Below are 23,037 nucleotides of genomic sequence, written 5' to 3'. Positions count from 1 at the left end.
GTCTATGAGGATTCTCTCGACTTTCTACAAATGCGTAATAGAAAGTTTTCTGACGGGATGCATCTTAGCCTAGTGGGGCAATTGGTCTTCTCTTGACTGTCTAAGCTTGCAAGGTGAACACAGCCCCGTTCATCACAGGGTTGTCACTGCCTTCTTTCTTTCTGATGATGATGATACTTTATTGTCACTTGTACCCAGGTACGGTGAAATTCTGTTTTACATAGAAAATAAGTGCAGGGGGAGGCTATTTGACCCTTTGAGCCAGCACCGCCATTCATTGTGATCATGGCTGAAATTCCACAATCAGTAACCCGTGCCTGCCTTCTCCCCATACCCCTTGATTCTGCTAGCCCTAAGAGCTCTATATAACTCTCTTTTAAATTCATCCAGTGAATTGGCCTCCACTGCCTTCTGTGGCATAGAATTGCAGAAATTCACAACTCTCTAACAAGTACGCAGAGTCACCACAAAGACCACAACAAAATTCTGAAAAGTACTCTTCCCTTCTTCGTTCAGACCACGTACTCTTATTTTTAACTCTACCTCATTCAGTTGCTCTGATATTGTACATTCGTATATGTTGCATTACTTCAGATGTATTTATCATAAATTATATTATCAGTTGTACCTATCATTACCATGCATCGTGTTTACTCTATGAGCTTGTGTAAACAAACAATTTCATTGCACCCTGGTCTATATGATAGGTAAATAATCTGAATCTGACTCTTAATCCTGAGTCTACTGTTATCAGACTTCTAAATGGATCAACCACCTTAATACTGTGTTCATTTTAGGTTACGTTCAGGTTTATTATTGCCATGTGTACCGAAGTATAGTGAAAATATTTGTTTTGCATGCTCTCTAATCAGATCAGATAATACTATACATAAATACAATCAACGAGATCAACAGGTCGAGGACAGGGATGATACATGGTGCAGAATATAGTTCTCAGCATGGTAGTGCATCAGATCTAAAGTTACATCCTTTTATTCTGAGGTTATAGCCTCTGGTCCTTGACTCTCCCATAATAGAAACATCCTCTCCACATCCACTCTATCCAGTCTTTCATTAATCGGTAAGTTTAAATGAGATCCCCTCCCCTCTTCCTTCTAAACTCCAGCAAGTTTATATGCCCTCTAGTTACTCCAGCACTTTGTGTGAAGGAATAGGCCTTTCGGCCCACAATGTCAATGCCGAACAATGATGCCAAGACCAACTCTTATCCACCTGCACATGATCCATATCCCTTCATTCGCTGCATACAAAAGTCCCTTAAGTGCCAAAGTTACATTTCCAAGAAATGATTCAATACTTACAGTACAACGAGGCTGGATAAATTGGCAAAAGCAGAGTCGGGGATGTATGCTATTTTGTTGAGAGCCAGTGTCATTGCCTGAAGTGACGGCAACTTGTTGAGAGCTTGAACAGGAATTTGTGTCAAGGCATTATCATCGAGCCAAAGATGTCGGAGGGACTGCAACCCTTCAAAGCTGTTCGGAGGTATGTCTGAAATCAGATTTGCATCCAGACGCCTGCAAGAACAATGATATTTCAATTACTTTTCTACCTTGATGGCTTGTTGCAAGACTGGTTGGTGGTAAAATAATTTAACACCTTTGAAAGGTACCAATTAATTATACGCTTTCGTAGAACTAGAACAAGGCAGTTCAAAGACTTCTTAAAAACAGTTGATGTTGTGGAAATCTGGAATAGTCTCCAAAGACCGGGTCTGTTGCAAAATAGATGAACAGAACTTCGAACGAGACAAATTGCTGGAGGAACTCAACAGGTTATGCAGCATCTGTGGAGGGAAATGGGCAGATGACATTTCAGATACCCTTCTTCAGATACCCTTCTGCAGAATATTATAAAGTAAAACCATAAATAACTTTACTTTTAGACTTTAGAGATACAGTGCAAAAACAGGCCCTTTGGCCATCCGAATCTGCACAGACCAGTGATCACCCCGTACACTAATATCATCCTACACACTAGGGATAATTTATAATTTTTTTACCAATACCGACTATTGTCCGAACCATGGAACTATACCAGATCGATAGAGTTGAGACCAGCTATAATTTAAATGAATGGGAGATGAATGCAGAAACAAGGAACTGTAGATACTGGTTTACACATAAGGACACAAAATGGTGGAGTAACTCAGAGAGTCTGCAGAACATGGATAGGTGACGTTTTGGGTTGGGACCTTTCTTCAGACAAAAAATATCTGAAGAAGGGCCCCAAACTGAAACATCACCTATCAGTGTTCTCCACTCCAGTAATGTTGCCTGACCCACTGAGTTACTCCACCACTTTGTGTACTTTAAAGTTCAAGTGGTTGAATTGTCAGCTTTTGCTCCCTTGACCTTTAAACATGTTGTAAAGTTATGTGTTTCATCTAATTTGCAAGATGAATGAGTTTTGGATGTTATTCCAATTAATGACCTGCACTTTCTGACAAATTCCTCATTTACCTTCATGTCAGAGGTTATATAGTAGTATCATAAATTATCAAGTGAACCAAATAAGTGCAAGATTCTTCAAGTCAATTCAAGGGTGTTTAATTGTCATTTGTACTGAAAATGGAACGATGAAATTCTTACTTGCAGCAGTGTAACCAGTCTGTAAACACAGTACTCATGGAAAACACGATAAACAATAGAAAGCTCAATAAAAAAAACACATGTACCTATGTTCCGCAATACCTCCAAGGGCCCTAGGGCTCATGGTTTTTGGTGTATCCTTATTAGATCTCCCAAAATGAATAATCATTCATTTCATTCATCACAATATTTATCAGAATTAAATTCCATCTTGCATTGTCATGCCAACTTACCATTTGATCGTTACTATAATATAGCCACACTATGAACATCGCCACCTGTGGTGGCACAGTGGGACAGCAGTACAGTTGCTGCCTTACAGCGCCAGAGACCTGGGTTTGATCCTGACTACCGGTACTGTCTATGCGGAGTTTCGGCATTCTCCCTGGGGCCTGCGTGGGCTTTCTCCAGGCGCTCCTGGAGAAAAAGACCAACAGGTTTGTAGGCTAAAGGTACACAAAATTGCTGGAGAAACTCAGCGGGTGCAATTTTCTCCAGCAATTTTGTGTACCTTCGATCTTCCAGCATCTGCAGTTCCTTCTTGAACAGGTTTGTATGCTAATTGGTTTCGGTAAAAATTGTAAATTGTCCCTGGTGTGCAGGATAGTGTGAATGTACAGGGATAGCTGGTTGTCGGTGGACCAAAGGGCGCTGTGTCTCTAAAATAAACTAAACCGCACTAAACTAAACTAAACGAACCCACCAACATTCATGTCGTCTGTAAACTAGTCATACATCGCACATGCATATCTGAGTAATTAAATGTACACATAGCAAGAATCCCAGCACAAATCCTCATGGTACAATGCTGGCCACAAGCCTGCATCCTCACTATCTGTCTCCTATGACCAAGACGATTTCAGATCCAATTTGCCTTGCCTTGGATACTTGGACTTGGGGTGAATCAAAAATCAATGAAAAGAATTACTCTTCAATTAAGTACCCATTGTACTGTGAAATCACACTTAAGGGGCTGTACCACTGCGGCGACCTAATTGGCGAGTTTAGAAGAGTTTTTGGCCTCGACTCATACTCGCAGCATGGTTGACATGAGGTCCTAGGAGGTCTTTGTAAATCTCCTTCATGCTCGAGAGTAGTCTCCGCTTACTTGAGGCCTCAGCTAGGTTGCAGCGTATTTTTCAAAATGCTGAAAAATGCCTGCGAGTAAAAAAAGTCCGCGTGGAAAAAAAATCGATATATTTTTTAATCGTAGGTTTAGTTGAAGTAGGTCATGATAGGTCAGCATGTTATTCGTAGGTAATTTTGTATTGTATTGTATTGTATTCAAATTTATTGTCATTGTCTCAATTTGAGACAACAAAATGAATTTCCCTTACAGGCAGTATCATAAAAAAAATCATTAAAAATAAATAAATAATAAATAAATAATAAATAAATAATAGAACATATTAAAAATAAAATTGAATTTAAAAAAAAGCACAAACACAGAAAGTCCACGACACAACATAACATAAATGGCACCAAGGTGAGGATAGCACCATAGTCCAGCCAGCCAATTGAGGATAGTCGAAGGTAATCTAAGGTAGTCGAAGGTAGTCGAAGGTAGTCGAAGGTAGTCGTAGATAGACTTCAACATAGTCGAAGGGAAGTTGAAGGAGATCGAAGGAGGTCGTCTTCACTCTCCACTATTCAGTGTCCAATTTTCCTGAAGCTAATTGAAGTTAGTCGAAGCTAGTCTTCTACATAGTCGAAGGAGGTCTTCAACATGACACTTTTTCCAACTCTCCTAAACTCTTCTAAACTCCCCAATTAGGTTACCGCAGTGGTACACCCCCTTTTAGGCACTGACAGACATGAATATATTGTGACTGAGCCTGTTTCTTTCCCTTCTACCAAACCCCTGCTCTTTAAATTCACATGATTCTCAATCTTCCACTCTTTACACACACTTGACCTCTTGATCTTTAGCTCTTAACACTCCCTTGTTTCATCTGTCTCTCACTGTCTACAGCCACGGGCTCCTGATCTCCTGCTCTTTACACTCCCCTGGTCCCTTTAATCTTTCAAACTTTGTACTTCTTCATCCTATCTGACTTTTTCTCTTTTTATATATATATGTGTGTATTTTTTAACATCAGAGCTGCTCGTTTCTCAGCCTGCCCCTGACATTGAGTACATATTGGAATTATTTGTACTGCTGGACAGTTCAACTATCACTAATATGTCCTAGCTTGTGCCATCAAGTTGCATGGTTTGCCCTTGTCTGACAAAGTCAGAACTTTGAGCTTTGAGAAGAAATAACAAGAATTGAGCCAAACTTTTTAGTTTGGTTTAGTTTATTATTGTTACATATACTGAGGTACAGTGAAAAGCTTTTTTTGATGCATGTTATCCAGTCAGCGGAAAGGTTACAATCAAGCCGTCCACAGTGTATAGATACAGGATAAAAGAGTATAATTTAGTGCAAAATACCGTTTAGTAAATTCTGATTAAAGATGGTTGAATGTGGTAGATGGTAGGTCAGATCACTATCTAGTTGATGATAGGATGGTTCAGTTGCCTGATAACAACTGGGAAGAAAATGGCCCTGAATCTGGAGAAATGGTTTTTCACCTCCAGTGACTACATTTTATTGAGACTAAAACCAGGAAATATAAGATCACTTTATAGTTTAATCTTAACAACGCTTGGGTTTCATTGTAAGGCAGTCCACTTAAATGATCTAAGACTTTAATCTGGAAAGTTGAATATTGGAGTGTTTGTGTGCCTTAATGAATAATCTGCTGGAACAACACAAAAGGTTGAGCAGTGTCTGTAGAGAGGAATGGACAAGCAACTTTTTGGGTCAGGATACTTCATCCAGAGCCCAGTTGAAGGGTCCCGACCTGAAACATCGATCGTCCATTTAACCTCCACAGATGACATCCAATCTGCTGAGTTCCTCCAGTAGATTGTTTTTTTGCGCCAGATTCACAGTCACTTAAGCCTTCACATTACATCTCTCTAGTCCATAAGGATCACAATATGAAGGTATGTATGGAGACAAAAACAGTATGTACAGTACATGCTTATAGATACATGTTTAATGATACAGGTTTCATGAAAAATAAATACAAATCTAATCCAGCAACTTTTTTGGGTTATACTGATCTTCTTTCAGGATATGAACAAAAGAATGTTATAGACAATTGACAATAGACAATAGGTGCGGGAGTAGGCCATTCGGCCCTTCGAGCCAGCACCGCCATTCAATGTGATCATGGCTGATCATCCTCAATCAGTACCCCGTTCCTGCCTTCTCCCCATATCCCCTGACTCCGCTATATTTAAGAGCCCTATCTAGCTCTCTCTTGAAAGCATCCAGAGAACCTGCCTCCACTGCCCTCTGAGACAGAGAATTCCACATACTTACCACTCACTCAGAAAAAATGTTTCCTCATCTCCGTTCTAAATGGCTTACTCCTTATTCTTAAACTGTGGCCCCTGGTTCTGGACTCCCCCAACATCGGGACCATTTTTCCTGCCTCTAGCATGTCCAAGCCCTTAACAATCTTATGTTTCAATGAGAATCCCTCTCAACCTTCTAAACTCCAGAGTGTACAAGCCCAGCTGCTCCATTCTCTCATTTATCTATCTATTTATCTATTTATTTATTTATTTATTTATTTATTTGGTTTTCGTGCATTTTAGAAATATATCAATGAAGCGGGCCATTTGGCCCACTGAGACCATGTCGATCATCGTTCACCCATTCACACTAGTTCTATGTTATCCCACATTCGCATCCAGTCCCTACACATGAGGTGCAACAGACAAAGCCAATTAACCTAAAAATCCACGCGTTTTGGGGATGTGGGAGGAAACTGGAGCACCCAGAGGAAATCCTACATGGTGATAGGGAGAACGTGCATACGAGGTCAGGATCGAACCCACGGTCGCTGGCACTGTGAGGCTGTAGCTCCACCAGCTGTACCACTGTGTTACACTTACATTTCTATGTAACATGCTTAGAGAAAAGTACAGTGAACAGCTCATCAGGGACTTGAACTCTGGACCATCATATTAAAAGTCTTGCGTTCTACCGATTAAGCTATCAGGGCCCTGAAATATATCATCCAGACATGTCATATTTATCTGCTTACACCATGCACAATTTAACATCATAATTGCTTCCAACTGTGACGTACAAGAAATCAGTCAATTCATCAGATAGCCCTGGGACACCTACGTTTGTGGACTCAAATTGCCATCAAGATGATGGATGGAGGAGGTGCAAATCTCAGCTGCTACTGGTTAGCATGAGCTGGATCAACTCTAAGCAGACGCCACTGTGCGGAACAGCAAAAGATGTACATTTTGATTAACAGGGCGGCACAGTGGAGCAGCTGGTAGGACTGTTGCTTCACAGTGCCAGAGACCCAGGTTTGATCCTGAGCTCAGGTGCTGTCTGCCTGTGTGGAGTTTGCATGTTTTCTCTGTGACTGCGTGGGTTTCCTCTGGGTTCTCTGGTTTCCTCCCATGTCCCAAAAACGTGCAGTTTTGTAGAACAATTGACCATTGTAAACTTGACCCTAGTGTGTAGGGAGTGGATGAGAAATTGGGATGACATAGAACTAGTGTTCGTGGGTGATCGACGGTCTGTATTGACCAAGTGAGCTGAAGGGTCTGTTTCCATGCTGAATCATAGAGTCATAGAGTGTGGACTCCGGCCCTTCAGCCCAACTTGCCCACGCCAACCAACATGCCCCAACTAACCTGCCTGCTTTTGGCCCATATCCCTCTAGCTCTCCCTATCCATGTATTTGCCCAAATGTTTCTTAAACTTTGCAGCATCTCTAAACTAACATTATCAACGCATAACTGATTTGCGTATAGTACAGTATGCACATCAATAAATTTCAACTTGTGCCGTAATGTAAACTTGCCCCACATATCTCCTTTAACTTTTGCCCCTCTCTCCTTCACTGTGCACCTCTCCCCCGTACTTATTCACCAAAATTTGCATTAAGACTTACACATATGCTCATCCGTAGCAAAGTCTATTTTAATAACCTCTGAAGATGAGACAGTTGGCACAAATGTTGCTGTGATTATAATTATCGGACATTTTTCCATTCATGACAAAATAGAAATAAATATATTTTAAAATCTTTTCTCCTATTAGTAACTTCAAAGAAAGATTGTTATAGACTTGCGGAAAAGAGTTGTACTATTTCAAAACCTATATTTTCCAAGTAATTATCACTGCTTTGTCCATTGATTAACATAAAAAGAATGTTGAAAAAAAAAGTTCATATATTCCAGGGCTCCAAATTTTATATATAATTGACATTTCTCTCACTTAAGCTCTGTATTAAATTAGAGGATTCTTAAATGATATGCCAAACATTAAATCACCTGGAAATGCTAAAACAACATTCGACGAGGGATTGTTAAAGTTGAAGGTGTAAGAAACCCTTTCATATTGTTTCCATGGTTCTTTAGATCTAAGATACACCAAAGATAAGTTATTCCTAATGGTTGGATCAACAAAATGAATAAAACTGGAGAGATGCCAAATTTACTGTAATCAGCAGAAAAAGTTCCTGTGGCAATATTTCACTGATATCTTCAACGGCTACACATTCTCAGTTATTCTCGGCCTCACAATCCCTCCCCTTCCTGGGCATGGTTTGTAAAATACCAATAAATTCTTCCTGGGGATCATATCTTTGGCTCAGAAATGATATGTTCTGAGCATAATGACCATGCTGTGAAAACATAGAATATAGAACAGTATGGCTTGGTAGCACAGTGGTTGAGTTGCTGCCTTACAACACCAGAGACCCGGGTTCAATCCTGGCTATGGTTCTGTTTATATGGAGTTTGTACGTTCTCTGTGTGATCTGTGTCTCCGGGAGCTCCGGTTTCCTCCCATACTCCAAAGACGTAAAGTTTTGTAGGCGTTGGCTTGGTAAAATTGTAAATTGTCCCTTGTGTGTGTAGGATAGTGTTAGTGTATGGGGATCGCTGGTCAATGTGGACTCGGTGGGCTGAAGGACCTGTTCCCGGGCTCATTCTCTAAACTAAACTAAACAAAACTAAACAGTACAGCACATGAACGGGACCTTTGGCCCAAAGTGTTTCTGCCAAACATGATGCCAAGTTAAAATGATCAAATCTGCCTGCAAATGATCCATATCTCTCTGTTCCCTGAACTCCATGTGTTCATCTAAAAGCCTCTTAGATGCCTCCACCACCACCATGCATTCCAGGTCCCCACTACTCTCTGTGCAAAAAAACGTGCCCCGCATATCTCCATTAAAATTTCCCTCTTTCACCTAGCTGTGCCCACTAGCACGGACATTTCCACCCTGGGAAAACGATTCTGTCTATTCTATCTATGCCTCTCTTTATATAAATCTATCAGTTCTCCCTTCAACCTCTGGTGATCCAGAGGGAACAATCCAAGTTTGTCCAACTTCTCCTTGTAGCTAACGCCCCCTAATCCACATAACATGTAGTTGCGAGTAGCAAATTGGAAGCTACAACAAAACTGGCATGGTTTCTTGGAGAGATCCAGTGCAAGGAGATTTCTAATTACCCTAAACTCAGTGCACATAATAAGATGTAACGTAACCAGTTCCCTTATTGGTTTATAACATATTAACATTGGCTGTAATGCATTCTATAAACATTTCCTCTAAATAACTTGTGCCAGCATTAAATCAATGATTTACTTTAAAGTACATACCCAGTGACAAGGTTAAAATAGGCACTTGTCGATATCTTTCCAGCCAAAGTATCAAAAATAATTACCCAGTAATTTATTATATATTTATTGTTGTTGTGTTTAACGTGTCTGTAAAGCTGTAGCGAGTAGAATTTCACAGTTTCAGCTCATATCTGGTGCATATGACAAAAAAAAGCACTCTTGACTCTCCTGACTTCCACAATTAATTAACGGCAAATGTCCAATAGAGTCTATCTGTGACTCTATTGCTCTAGAAATTAGTTTGAAGAAGGGTCTCGAACCAAAAAATCACCCATTCCTTCTCTCCGGAAATGCTACCTGACCCGCTGAGTTAAGGGCCTGTCCCACTTGCGTGTGATTGGCGCGATAGGCCGGAATCGGCGGTCGCGCAACCTTTGCGCACCTCCATACGTCACACAGCGCGTGACGTCATTTACGCATATAAAGGGGGTTGCTGGCTGCTATTCCATGATCATCATGGAAGAGATACAGATACGGATACAAATACAAAATAACAAGGAACAAAAGAAGGGTCATGACCCGAAACGTCACCTATTCCTTTTCTCCAGAGATGCTGTCTGACCCGCTGAGTTATTGCAGCTTTTTGTGTCTCTTCATTTTAAACCAGCATCTGCAGTTCCTTACTACACATAGAAAGCAATGAGATGGATGAACAGTTAATCATTTTTTGATGGTGTTTGCTTAGGGAGAAACAACCCTCGAGCTGTCTCCCCTCCCATCCCCCCCCGCCCTCGGGCTCCTCCTACTCTTCTCTTTTTCCTCCTTCCCCCCCCCCCCCCCCCCCCCCCCCCCCCCCCCCCCCCACCGACCATCAGTCTGAAGAAGGGTTTTGGCCCGAAACGTCACCTATTTCTTTCGCTCCATAGATGCTGCTGCACCCGCTTAGTTTCTCCAGCATTTTTGTGTACCTTCTGAGGATGACCTGTCTTGCTCTTTGTTCTTTTTTCCTTGTTTCTACATTCAGCATTCCAAATCAGTCATTGAGTTTAGGATTTCCGTGGAGGGAATACATGCATCTTGGACCTCCAGCTTTTTAAAAGGTTGAAACTGGCAATTCCTTGCAGAAGTACTGGTATTAGCTAGCAAGATCTATCCTACATGTTAAAATTGATGTTCATAAATCTACTTAATTGTGTTGAGATGGATCCTGAAACTATCATTGCTGAACAGGCCCTCACTTCCTGGTAAGGAACGCGGCGAGTGTGGTGAGGATTTTCAAATAGCGCGCGCATTTATTGCTGACGCGAAAAAGGCGGGCCGACTGATTTTGGGCGTCACACGGCATCGCACGGTGACGTCATCACACAATGCCACACGCTACGCGTATGACGTCAAGATGCCTGTACTCGACCGCAATACGCCCGCGTGCGTACACAGGCCGTCAGGCTGGAGGAGCACGAAGATTTAGTTTGGTACAAAATCACGGACAACTCCATACCCCTCCGCGCTTCTCAGTGGGACCGGCCCCGCGCGGCCACACGATGCCCGTGCGCCTCAACGCGATTACGAGTTTGCGTAATTTGCATGCCAAGGACACGTCAGTGGGACAGGGCCTTTACTCCAGCAGTTTGTGTCTACGGTGTAATCCAGCATCTGTAGTTCCTTCCTACACAACTCTGGAAATTCCCAAAGAGCATGTTGAAAATCACTAAAGTTGTCATTTATTAAGAATGGTGCTTACAGAAATTAATAAGCTTTCAATTGTAATTGCTTTCCTACACAAAAAGCCAAAATAAAATATTCCACAATAGTTTTTCCACTAATTTTATGTGCTTTGATTTGGTTCAGCTCAGTGCAGTTACCTCAGTGAAATAGCATTGCAACTTGAGCACAGTGCTAACAACTCTACTTCCTGAGAGGGGTGAGGAAGTTAACATCTCCCCAACAACTCTAACTTCTACAACCTCTATGGATGCATCGTGGAAAGAATTGTATTGGGATCACAGCATGGGTTGGGAACAGCTCCATCCAAGACCACAACAAATTGCAGAGAATTGTGGGCACCGCACAGACCATCACGCAAACCAACATCCCTTCCATTTAAACCATTACACCTCTGCAAGGCCACCAGCATAATCAAGGTCGAGTCACTCCCTGGTCACTCTCCCATCAGGCAAAAGGTATAGAAGTGTGAAAATGCACACTTCCAGTTTCAGGGACAGCTTCTTCCCAGCCGTAATCAGGCAACTGAACCATCCTATGACAACTAGAGAGCAGTCCTGAGCTACTATCTATCTCAATTGAGACCCTTAGACTATCTTTGATCAGACTTTACAGGTTTTATCTTGCACTAAATGTTATTCATGTTATTCCCTTTATCATGTATCTGTACACTGTGAAAGGCTCAATTGTAATCATGCATTTTCTTTCTACTGACTGGCTAGCACACAACAAAAGCTTTTCACGGTGCCTCTGTACATGTGGCAATAAACTAATGTCAAACTCAAACTAAAGTATGGATGGCAAAGAAATCTATAAAGGCTTCTTTTCTCTATAAATAACCAATCCAGCAGGCTTATGTGTACCTCTGGGTGGTAACACGATTAAGTATCTGAGACTTGATTTCTGCCACAATTGATTAATGGAAAATGCCCAGATGTAATTGTATTTGACAGCATCAGAAGAAACTAAAGAACACCTGAAGGAAAAAAAACTTCCTTGCAATATATTTGGTAAGTTCTTAAGTGAAAACCACCTTGTCGCCATACACTTTTGTAACTCTCCGATGCTAACAACATCACTTACATTCAGATGCCTCCAATGTCAACATTCAAAGTAAGCATGCATAAGTATGTTATAGACCTGAGTGACCCAGGAAACATGATACAGAAGTTAGTGATCAGGAAAGATGAAACATTTGTGCACAGTTATTTGCCACATATTGACAAAGCGAGCTGCTTTGAAACAAAAACATAAAGCATCAACCAAACATTTCCAAGTGCTTCAATCAGTTTGCCAGGAGCACCTACTCAGTTGAGGAGCAACTCCGAAGTATGATTCTTAATCTTTGACCTCTCCTCGTTGCTCAAAGGCAGACACTTGCTCCATTTCAGCCAACGTTGTAGAGTACAGGGAGCGAAGGGTACAAATAGTGGATGTGCCCATGTCTTAATTCACACCTTTCTGAGATCAAAGCCAAAGTCTAGTGACACAACAAGGAAAGCAAACTAAGATTCAAGTCGCAGTCAACCTTGACTATGTCTCCAAAGTGAATCCGTCTAGATGAAACATTGACAAACTTCACCTGCAAAAACAGGAAAGCTTCAAAACTAAAGTTATGGAGGGCAAAGAAATCTATAAAGGCTTCTTTTCTCTATAAATAACCAATCCAGCAAGCTTATGTGTACCTCTGGGTGGTAACAAGATTAAGTATCTGAGACTTGATTTCTGCCACAATTGATTAATAGAAAATGCCCAGATGTAATTGCATTTGACAGCATCAGAAGAAACTAAAGAACACCTGAAGGAAAAAAAACTTCCTTGCAATACATTTGGTAAGTTCTTAAGTGAAAACCACCTTGTCGCCATACACTTTTGTAACTCTCCGATGCTAACAACATCACTTACATTCAGATGCTTCCAATGTCAACATTCAAAGTAAGCATGCATAAGTATGTTATAGACCTGAGTGACCCAGGAAACATGATACAGAAGTTAGTGATCAGGAAAGATGAAACATTTGTGCAGTTATTTGCCACATATTGACAAAGCGAGCTGCTTTGAAACAAAAACATAAAACATCAACCAAACATTTCCAAGTGCTTCAATCAGTTTGCCAGGAGCACCTACTCAGTTGAGGAGCAACTCCGAAGTATGATTCTTAATCTTTGACCTCTCCTCGTTGCTCAAAGGCAGACACTTGCTCCATTTCAGCCAACGTTGTAGAGTACAGGGAGCGAAGGGTAACAAATAGTGGATGTGCCCATGTCTTAATTCACACGCACTTTCTGAGATCAAAGCCAAAGTCCAGTGACACAACAAGGAAAGCATTTGTCTTCCCCACTAAGATGTCAAGTCGCAGTCAACAAATTGACTATGGTCTCCAAAGTGAATCCGTCTAGATTGATGGGTTGTAGTAATTCAGAACATTGACAAACAGACTTCACCTGCAAAAACAGGAAAGCTTCTCCCTACAGCTATTCATCACTATCCACGGAGTAGGAGTTACATAGAACAACCGTAATTGTCTTGTAATATGGTTTAAAGGAAAATATCATGCTGGTGCATTCTAAAAATACAAAAAGTAAAAGTAATTCCTTTATAAATATCTTGGTAGGAAAGTTTATAATTTGCTTTTAATTGAGTTTGTCCTAGTACATTACTAATTGTACTGGTTAGTACCCCACAGTTAAGAAGTATACATAGTTTAGTTTAGTTTAGTTTATTATCGTCACGTGTACCGTGATGCAGTGAAAAGCTTTTTTTGCGCCATGCTATGCTGTCAGCGGAAAGTCTATACATGATTACAACCAAGCTGTCCACAGTGTACAAGTATACAATAAAGGGAATAACGTCTAGTGCAAGATAAAGTCCAGTAAAGTCTGAGTAAGGATAATCCGAGGGTCTCCAATGAGGTAGATTATAGTTCAGGACCACACTCTACTTGTCGGTAGGATGATTCAGTTCCCTGATAACAGCTGGGAAGAAACTGTTCCTGAATTTGAACTATATTTGAATTGTAGTGTGTCCTACAAATTCAATTAGGTTTGAAGCAAAACATTCCAGTAAGTCTACTGACCTGCTGACCGAAAGTTTATGGACCTGCACATAAAGGACAGTCACTAGGGCTAACTTTTCCCATTCAATGACACTGTGGCGTGGAATGTGGTCCATTAGCAGGTGTGTGGACAACATTTCCTTTCGATGAAAAACTTAAATAAAGCATGGATTCCTTCTCAAACAAAACTGTTGCAACTGTTGATTTCTCCTTGATTTTGTCCCTTTGAGTCGCTTCAAGTAACTCTTGCATTCCCTCTCTCTCCATCCATCCCCCACCCAAGTTGTATCAGCTTCAAAGTCGTCTTCTTGAGTCACATTGTCTGTATTCATTCTCACCTAGCACACAACTACCAATGGCCTGTTTCCGGCCAAGCTGGCCATCCGCGAGTCAAGGCGCCAGACGGTGGAGGGCTCTACCCGAGCCGGCTGCCTGCCCCTTTTCCGGGGATACGTCCGTGCCCGGGTGCGGATAGAAAGGGAATACGCCCTGTCTACGGGCACCCTGAGGTAGTTCAGCGACTGCTGGGCACCGAGGGGGATTGAATGTATCCTGGACAAAGATTGCAATATAGTTGTTTACCAGTTGCTTAGCATATTTGTTGTGTCTTGTATTATGATGCTGTTTTGTTTTATTGTATTGTAAATACTATTTTAACATTTGAATAAATATTTTTGATTTAAAAAAAAAAAAATTTAAAAAAAGGCCCTGTTTCCTTTATCATCGTAGATAGACACAAAATGCTGGGGTAACTCAGCGGGACAGGCAGCATGTCTGGAGAGAAGAAATGGGTGATGTTTCGGGTCGAGATCCTCAGTCTGAAGAAGGGTCTTGACCCGAAACATCACCCATTCCTTCTCTCCAGCAATGCTGCCCATCCCGCTGTTACTCCAGCATTTTGTATCTGTCTTCGGATTAAACCAGCACCTGCTGTTCCTTCCTACATATTTTGTCCTTTGTTATCGTTACATTTTTGTATATCTTTCATTCATTTGTTCAATATCTCTCTACATCAGCGTCTGTATCTCTCGTTTCCCTTTCCCCTGACTCTCCAATCTGAAGAAGGGTCTCGCCCTGAATCGTCATCTATTCCTTTTTTCCAGAGATGCTGCCTGACCTGCCTAGTTATTCCAGCTTTTTGTGTCTATCTTTAGTCTAGTTTAGTTTAGGTTAGTTTATTGTCAAATGAACCGAGGTACAGTGAACAGCTTTTGTTGTGTGCTAGCCATTCGGCGGAAAGACAACAGATGCGAAAAGCAACTGCAAAGTCCATTACAAAGCCTGACTCCCATGATATGATCCAGGGAATGATTGGGTGAACATATGATGAGCGGTGACATCACTGGGCCTGTACTCACTGGCGTTTACAAGGATGAGGGGAGACTTCATTGAAACTTACTGAATAGTGAAAGGCTTGGATAGAGTGAATGTGGAGAGGGTGTTTCCACTCGTGGGAGAGTCTAGGACCTGAGGGCACAGCCTCAGAATAAAAGGACATACCTTTAGAAAGGAGATGAGGAGGAATTTGTTTAATCAGAGGGTCATGAATGTGTAGAATTTGTTGCCACAGACGGCTGTGGAGGACATCATTGGGTTTTTTTAAGGTGGAGATTGACAGATACTTGATTAGTAAGGGTGTCCAGGGTTATGGGGAGAAGGCAGGAGAACGGGGTTGAGAAAGAAGGAAAGATCAGCCATGAATGAATGGCAGAGTAGACTTTATGGATCGAATGGCCTAATTCTGCACCTATGAGCCTTTCATCAAGCTTCTGAAATCTTTGACAGCATTACAGAACCTTCTCTCCAGTGTGAACACAATTGCTATGACCTGGTCCATGAGCACTCCTATTATTTGGATGATATTTACATTCCAGCACCCGTAATGATAAGTTCAGGCTATCAGACCTGGTCCACTGATTGTCAAGTAGGGAATCACAAATTCAAACATGGAAAATAAAAATTCTGTCTTAAACCATTCCCTTTAAACACAACATGATAAATTAGTGGAATAGACTTCCAGGTTTATAAATATCAAAAATAGCATCTCAGATTTAGTGTTCATTTTGGAAAGGCAAGCAAAGGTAAATGAGATGGCTTATTTTGCAATTTGAATTATACTGTTCTCAAAGAGGTCCGTTATGCCATTATTTTTATTGTGCGTCACTTACTCATGGATAAGACCATAACCCTAATCCATAGTTAAACACAAAGACCTGGAGTAGCTCAATGGGTCAGACAGTGGAGGGAATTCAGGTCAGGACCCTTCTTCAGACCAACTCAAAACGTTGCTTATCCATGTTCTCCAGAAATAGACGCAAAGTGCTGAAGTAACTCAGTGGGTCTGGCAGCATCTCTGGAGAACATGGATAGGTCTCCGGGTGCTCCGGTTTCCTCCACATTGCAAAAACTAGCTGTTTTTTAGGTTGTTTGGCATCTGTAAATGATCCCTAGTGTGTAGGATAGAACATGGATTGGTGATCGCCGATCGGCATGGACTCGGTGGGCCGAAGGGCCTGTTTCCACGCTGTATTTCTAAACTAAACTAAACAAATTCGCTTATTTAGGTACTGGATTTAAAAAGCATACGAGGAATTGCAATGCAATTTACTGTATAGAAGGATTTCAAACAAGTGGAGATGATCAGTCTCTCCAAGTAGATAATTATGAATTGCGTAATACCAACGCATGATCAAAGGCAATGAGCTTGCGTAACCTGTTCCAAATAAAATCTTTGGGAACGTAGTTAAATTTTTACCATGTCTTTATGCAACGGGCAGACAAAAAGTTTCTGTTGTTATTAATTTATGGGTTTCAAAGATGCTTAAACATTATTTTTAAAACACATAGAATGTTTTTAATATGCAAAATTATGCCCCAACATTTTTCCTTGTGTTTTATTGCATTGGCGCAATTAACAAAATGGTACAATTTAATCATCTCTATATTCAAAAAGTATGAATATTTTGGAGAAACATTTTAATCAGCAAACATGTTCCCACGCAAATAAAATTCCAAAGGAGCTATAAATATATAAACCCTTCTAAGCCTTGGCTGTATCCAAAAATGTGCTATTTATTGGACTTTGAAAACAAGCAGTGGTGGTTTGATCATAATATTAGTAAACATCAGGTTGGCAGCACAGTGGCACAGCCATCTGGATGTTGCCTTATAACACCAAAGACCCTGACCTCGATCCTAACCTCGGGTGCTGTCTGTGTGGAGTCTGTACGTTCTCCCTGTGACCGCATGGGTTTTCTCTGGGTGCTCCAGTTTCCTCCAACACTCCAAATATGAGTAGGTTTTTAGGTTCTTTGGCATCTGTAAATTGTCCCTAGTGTGTAGGATAGAACTAGTACGAATAGGTGATTGCTGGTCGGCAGAGTCTTGGTGGACCGAAGAACCTGTTTCCATGCTGTATCTCTAAATTAAACTAATGTGTCCTGAGCTACAGGTCATTTTTGACGCCTTAAGGAAAGAAGGTTTTTTTTAAAATACAAGGCTGTCATTGTATAAAAGATAAGTGCTCAAAGAAAATATTTCTTGCACTAAAGAAGCACACCCTTTGAATTTTATGGTGCATGATGTTTACATTGAGTTTAATCATGACTGGTGATTGTACTGGCTTTGATTCTATAATTTTTTCATTAATTTTGGCAAAATACCAAAATATTTTTTTTTTAAAGCATATCGGATAGTTATTGCAAAGCTTCAAACTTGTTCGGCAGGTGTGGGTTTTGCTCGGAAGGATGAGTGGTTCTCTCAGACGTAGGAATGAATGTGTCACATGTCAATTTAAACAAAGCATGCCATATGCTACTTGTGTACATGCTCTGGGTAGTGATTTATTCGCTACAGCTGCATGTGGATTCAAGCAGACCCTAGGGCTTCGCATCAGAATGAACAGTCAAATTACCATGCACATATTCTTTCAAATACTGAACATATACAAGACATGTGAATTTAGTTATGCCAACATTGTTAACACCAGCTTCGGCCTATCTGCACCCTGTGGTTTAAGGTGGACCATTTTCCATTTGAGCATTCAGTGTCAATATCCAGGACACTCAGAGATAGACACAAAGTGCTGGAGTAACTCAGCAGGCCAAGCAGCATCTCCTGTGAAAATAGAGAAAATTGAATCTGCAGAAGGTTCTCAACCAGATACGTCACCCATCCTTTTTCTCCAGAGATGCTGCCCCTCACACCTTGTCCAGGCCTTCTAGTGCTGGATTTTTCCATCTTGGGAAGCAGGTTCTGACTATCTGCCCTATTTATGCCTCTCATAATTTTATATACTTCTATTGGGTCACCCCACAACCTTCGGTGTTCCAGAGAACACAATCAAAGTCTGTCCAACCTCTCCCTGTGACTATTACCCCCTTAGCATCATTCTGGTAAACCACCTCTTCAGCCTTTCCAAAGCCTCCACATTCTTCCCATAATGGGGCGACCAGAACTCCACACAATACTCCAAATGCGGCCTAACCAAGGGCCTATACAGCTTTCTGACTTCTTGACTCTTATACTCGATGCCCCAACCTATGAAAGCAAATATACCACATGTCTTCTTTACCAGTATATCGACTTGTGTTATGAAACACAAATATATTATTATTAATTAGAATAATCTAGTCAGCAAGTTATTCTGTGCTGGGCAGGTTTATAAGGAACAAATGAAATTTGGCAAGCAGAGGTCAAGCCTCTTCCAGAATCTTTTCCAACTTTGAACATTAGGCAAGTTTATCTTCTGGACAATGTTTTGATATTCAGACCATTATTGGCCTACCTCCTCAAAAATGTTCTCAAGATTCTGCAAAACATAATCTGCACCAGCCCAGTTCTTCCTAGTAAATGCCAATAATTTTACATCAAACAGCCCTGCAGTTATCAGTTTGGGTTTTTCTTCCACTTAAATTTGTATTGATTTTTAAGTTATCAGTTTAAATGGAACCCATTCTGAGCCTTGCATGTGATATCGAACCTGAACATTCATGATCAGGCTGAATGATTGGGAACATTGAATCTGTCAATTACTTGGACATTTAATAGTTTAGTTTAGTTTATTATTATAATTGTCACTTGTACCGAGGTACAGTGAAGAGCTTCATTGTTGTATGCTATCCAGCCAGCGAAAAGACTATACACATTTACAATCAAACGGTTTACAGCGTAGAGATACAAGATAAAGGTGAATCTGCTCTTGAAATAAAAATTTAAAAGAGTGGAGCGCTTGTAATGAACGATTGCAGATTCACTTTTGGGACCAGCATGCACAGAGCTTTTTTGGCTTCGGAGCTGTCATGGGTCTTTGGTCTGCTGATGGACATATATTTTTTGTTGAGAATCCCAGAATTTATATTGGGAACTATTTGTTGGGTTTCATGCTTCCTTTGAAATCTATTCACTGTAACAATATAAAATATAAAATATTGGGTGGGGGTTGGGGGTAGTACTTCTTTTAAATTACTCCAATGTAGTTAAATGCTTAATGTCTTTTTTTATTATTTATCTTTTCAGCTCATTTTAATTTTTTTGAAATGTTGATAATTTAAACAAAAATTAATATCTGAAGGACGGCACAGTGACGCAGCTGTGGAGCTGCTGTCTCACAGCGCCGGAGACCCTCGTTCAATCCAGACTTTGGGTGCTGTAGGTGTAAAGTTCACAAATTCTCTCTGGGACCGGGTGGGTTTCCTCCGGGTGCTCAGATTTCCTCCACATCTCAAAGATGTGTGGGTTACTTGGTTAATCGGCGCGTGTAAATTGCCTCCAGAGAAGTAAGGTGGATGAAAAAGTGGGATAATATAGAACTATTGCGAATGGGTGATTGATGGTCGGCGAGGACCCGGTGGACCGAAGGGCCTGTTTCCATGCTGTATCACTAAACTAAACTTAGTATGTCAAAACATGAAAGAATGTTTTAAGGTGGGACTTTCTTACTGCACTTCTGGATGTTTGGTGGGACTTCTTCATCCAAATAAGGAAAGCAAGTGCAGACATAGTGAGACCACTGGTGGGAATCTCTTGCAAATATTTGAAGGTGGACTGTTTTATTTTCTCACATAGTCCCACAACCCATGGCCAGAGGCTATCGTATTGGGAGAAGGGACTTGCTGTGTGCAAATAGACTGTTGCCAACTGTGCAACTGTTGCACAACTGTGGCTGTGCTTCAAGTTTTATGTATCTTGTTGAATGCAAGCATATTGCAACCTCCTGAAAGAGCCAACTTAGCATCTTCATTAATGCAAACGTCCTCTTCTATGTATGGAGCAGTTTGCATATAAGTAGTGCGGCGATAGAGTTGTTGCCCCACAGCACCAGAGACTCGAGTTTGATCCTGACCTCAGGTGATGTGCGCTCTCCATTTGCATGTTCTCCCTATAACCGGGTGGATTTTCGCCGATGCACCAGTTTCCTCCTGTTTTCCAAAGACGTGTGGTTTGTAGGTTAATTGGCCTCTGTAAATTGTCCCTAGTGTGTAGGATAAAACTAGTGTATTGGTGATTGTGGGTCAGCATGGACACACAGGGCCAGTGGGTCTGCTTCCATATTGTATCTCTAAACTAAACCAAACTAAACTAAACTAGAACAGACTAAACTTAATTAGAATGGGGAAACTGAAAAAAGTTAACCATTACTGTCAGTGGATTATAATCCTGTCATTTCATTCCCATTTCTTTAGGGGGGTTTGGTCTAATCATCATTATCTTGCAAATAATCTTAGACGTTATCATGAAACCCAAAAGTCAATGGTTTTAAGTTGGTTCCACCACTTTAAGTACTCTCACATCAACATTCAGACTGTACACTTTATAAAATGTCTTGAAGGCTATTTGGTGGCTTGAGATATTCTAATAAATCATTTAACTAGAAAAAAATACCATTCAGTCCCATAATGGGAGTCTAATCTTACACTGCTTACAAAAAACCCTTTTGTACACTGATTAATGGACTTTGGCACTTGCTCAGAGAGCTTTTGCCGAATTACTAAAATGCAGTTCTTTTTGGTTGGTATTCAAATTACAATTGCAAAATTTGCATGGAAGATTATAACTTTTTTTACAATTAATTCAATAAAATATACCACAGTTGACTATTATTACAAATAAAAGCACTCGTCAGGTAGCTTGGGCACTGAAAGACGGGGAAAACTACAGGTTTATTGAAAACATGGAAACGTATGAAAAGCTGTGAAGTTGGCAATGAAATACAATGATCATATTTATTATGACATATTATGTTGATTTATTGTTTAAAAATTGTATAAGTTACTTTATAAATACTAATAATAGCTCCCTCAACTGGTATTTGCTGTAAATAAAATGCTTTGGTAATGTTTTACTTTTTTTAATTGAAACTGAGCAACTAAAGTGAACTTTGGTTCAATTACACCTTTGTTCCATTAAAATCTATCAGTATATTTAACAAAGTGCTCTTTGAAAGGCACTCAAGGCCAAATAAACAAGTTAAAAAAAATTGTGTTCAAGAGGAAAATAAATTGGAATAACAAAAATGAAATAAAATGGTATGGAATGGTTATGTTAATGAGCTTCATTATCTTGTTCGCTAATGCGCTTTAGGAATGAAAAATACTGTATTTATCCTATCTAGTCTCTATGTTAGGACCAAACAACTAATGCTGGCATTCCCAGAAATACCTTCAACCCAAGAGTGAACAAGTTAAGAAACTAATAAGTTAAGAAACTAGAAACAGGCCCTTCAGCCCATCGTATCCACACTGGCCATCGATCACCCGTTCACACTAGTTCTTCGTCATCCTTCTTTCTCATCCACTCTTTGAAAGATACTCAAATTCCAAATAAACATGTTTTGTTAAATTATGGTTAACAGCATTGTCAAACAGCATTAGTTGGAGGAAGAGCTTACCAAGTGGATAAAAACAAATCAACCCAAGTACAAGTATTATATACAATAGAAAACATAAACTATAGACATACCGTCATACAGCAGGGAAATGGTGCCTTCAGCCCAACTAGTCCAAGATACCCCTCTAAGATAGATACAAAATGCTGAAGTAACTCAGCGGGACAGGAAGCATCTCTGGATGGGTCTCAGGTTGGGTCTCGACCCAAAACATCACCCATTCCATCCCCCCCCCCCGCCCAGAGGATGCTGCCTGCCCCGCTGAGTTACTCCAGCATTTTGTGTCTCTCTTCAATGTAAATCAGTATCTGCAGTTCCTTCCTACCCCTCTAAGATAGCCCTATCAATTTGCTTGTGTTTGGCCAATAATCCTCCAAACATTTCATATCCAGGTACCTGACAAACTGTTTTTTAATTATTGTTATTGTACATGCCTCAATTAATAAAGGGGATACTGACCACCAAGGGATCAACAATCAGCCATTATTACAGGATTGACATAATCACATTTCCATTTTGATTAGTAGGAAAATAAAGATTATCCCGTATGATCCCAGTGCTGGGGATCATGGCTGAAGCCCTCTCGTGGCGATCCCCGGAAACGACGACACGATGCACTCTGTGACGCGTCGGGCGACAAATTCTGTCAACATGTTAGACAGCGACGGAAGCCAAATACCGAGCTATACTTCATCTGACACATGAGCAAACGATCCTAGTGCTCAGCTGCAGGTGTTAGATGTTGTAATGTGTTGGAAATAAAGCCTCTGCTATAACATTGAAATGTATTGTTGGAAGATGTATTGCTTCACAACACCAGAGACCCAGGTTCTATCCTGACCTTAAGTGCTGTCTGTGTGCAGTTTTCACGTACTCCCTGAGACCATGTTGGTTTCAAATAACCAAGATCATTAAGAGATGGTTGCTGCAGACTCGATTCCCTACTTTCATGCTGTCTCTCTCCATTCCTTTAAATTCTAAATGGTCCAGAGAAGTTCTTCTCAATGGTCCCTTGTAAACTAATCTCCTTTCCCCAGAATTCATTCCGATGACCCTTCACATTCAAAGCAAGTGCATTTATTCATAACCACAGAGACCAAAATTATAG

General features: G+C 40.7%; 1 protein-coding gene across 1 annotated transcript in view; it reads right to left on the bottom strand.

Moving 5' to 3' along the window:
• The window catches only part of LOC129708659 (leucine-rich repeat-containing G-protein coupled receptor 6), a 249,491-nt gene that overhangs the window by 58,958 nt on the left and 167,496 nt on the right, over positions 1 to 23,037 (bottom strand). The window contains exon 5 of the mRNA XM_055654554.1: positions 1,323 to 1,538. Within this exon, the coding sequence (XP_055510529.1) occupies positions 1,323 to 1,538 (216 nt within the window). The remainder of the gene's footprint in view (positions 1 to 1,322; positions 1,539 to 23,037) is intronic.

This window comes from Leucoraja erinacea, chromosome 24, assembly GCF_028641065.1.
Source record: "Leucoraja erinacea ecotype New England chromosome 24, Leri_hhj_1, whole genome shotgun sequence".
NCBI lineage: Eukaryota > Metazoa > Chordata > Chondrichthyes > Rajiformes > Rajidae > Leucoraja > Leucoraja erinaceus.
This window is presented reverse-complemented; position numbering and strand designations above follow the sequence as displayed.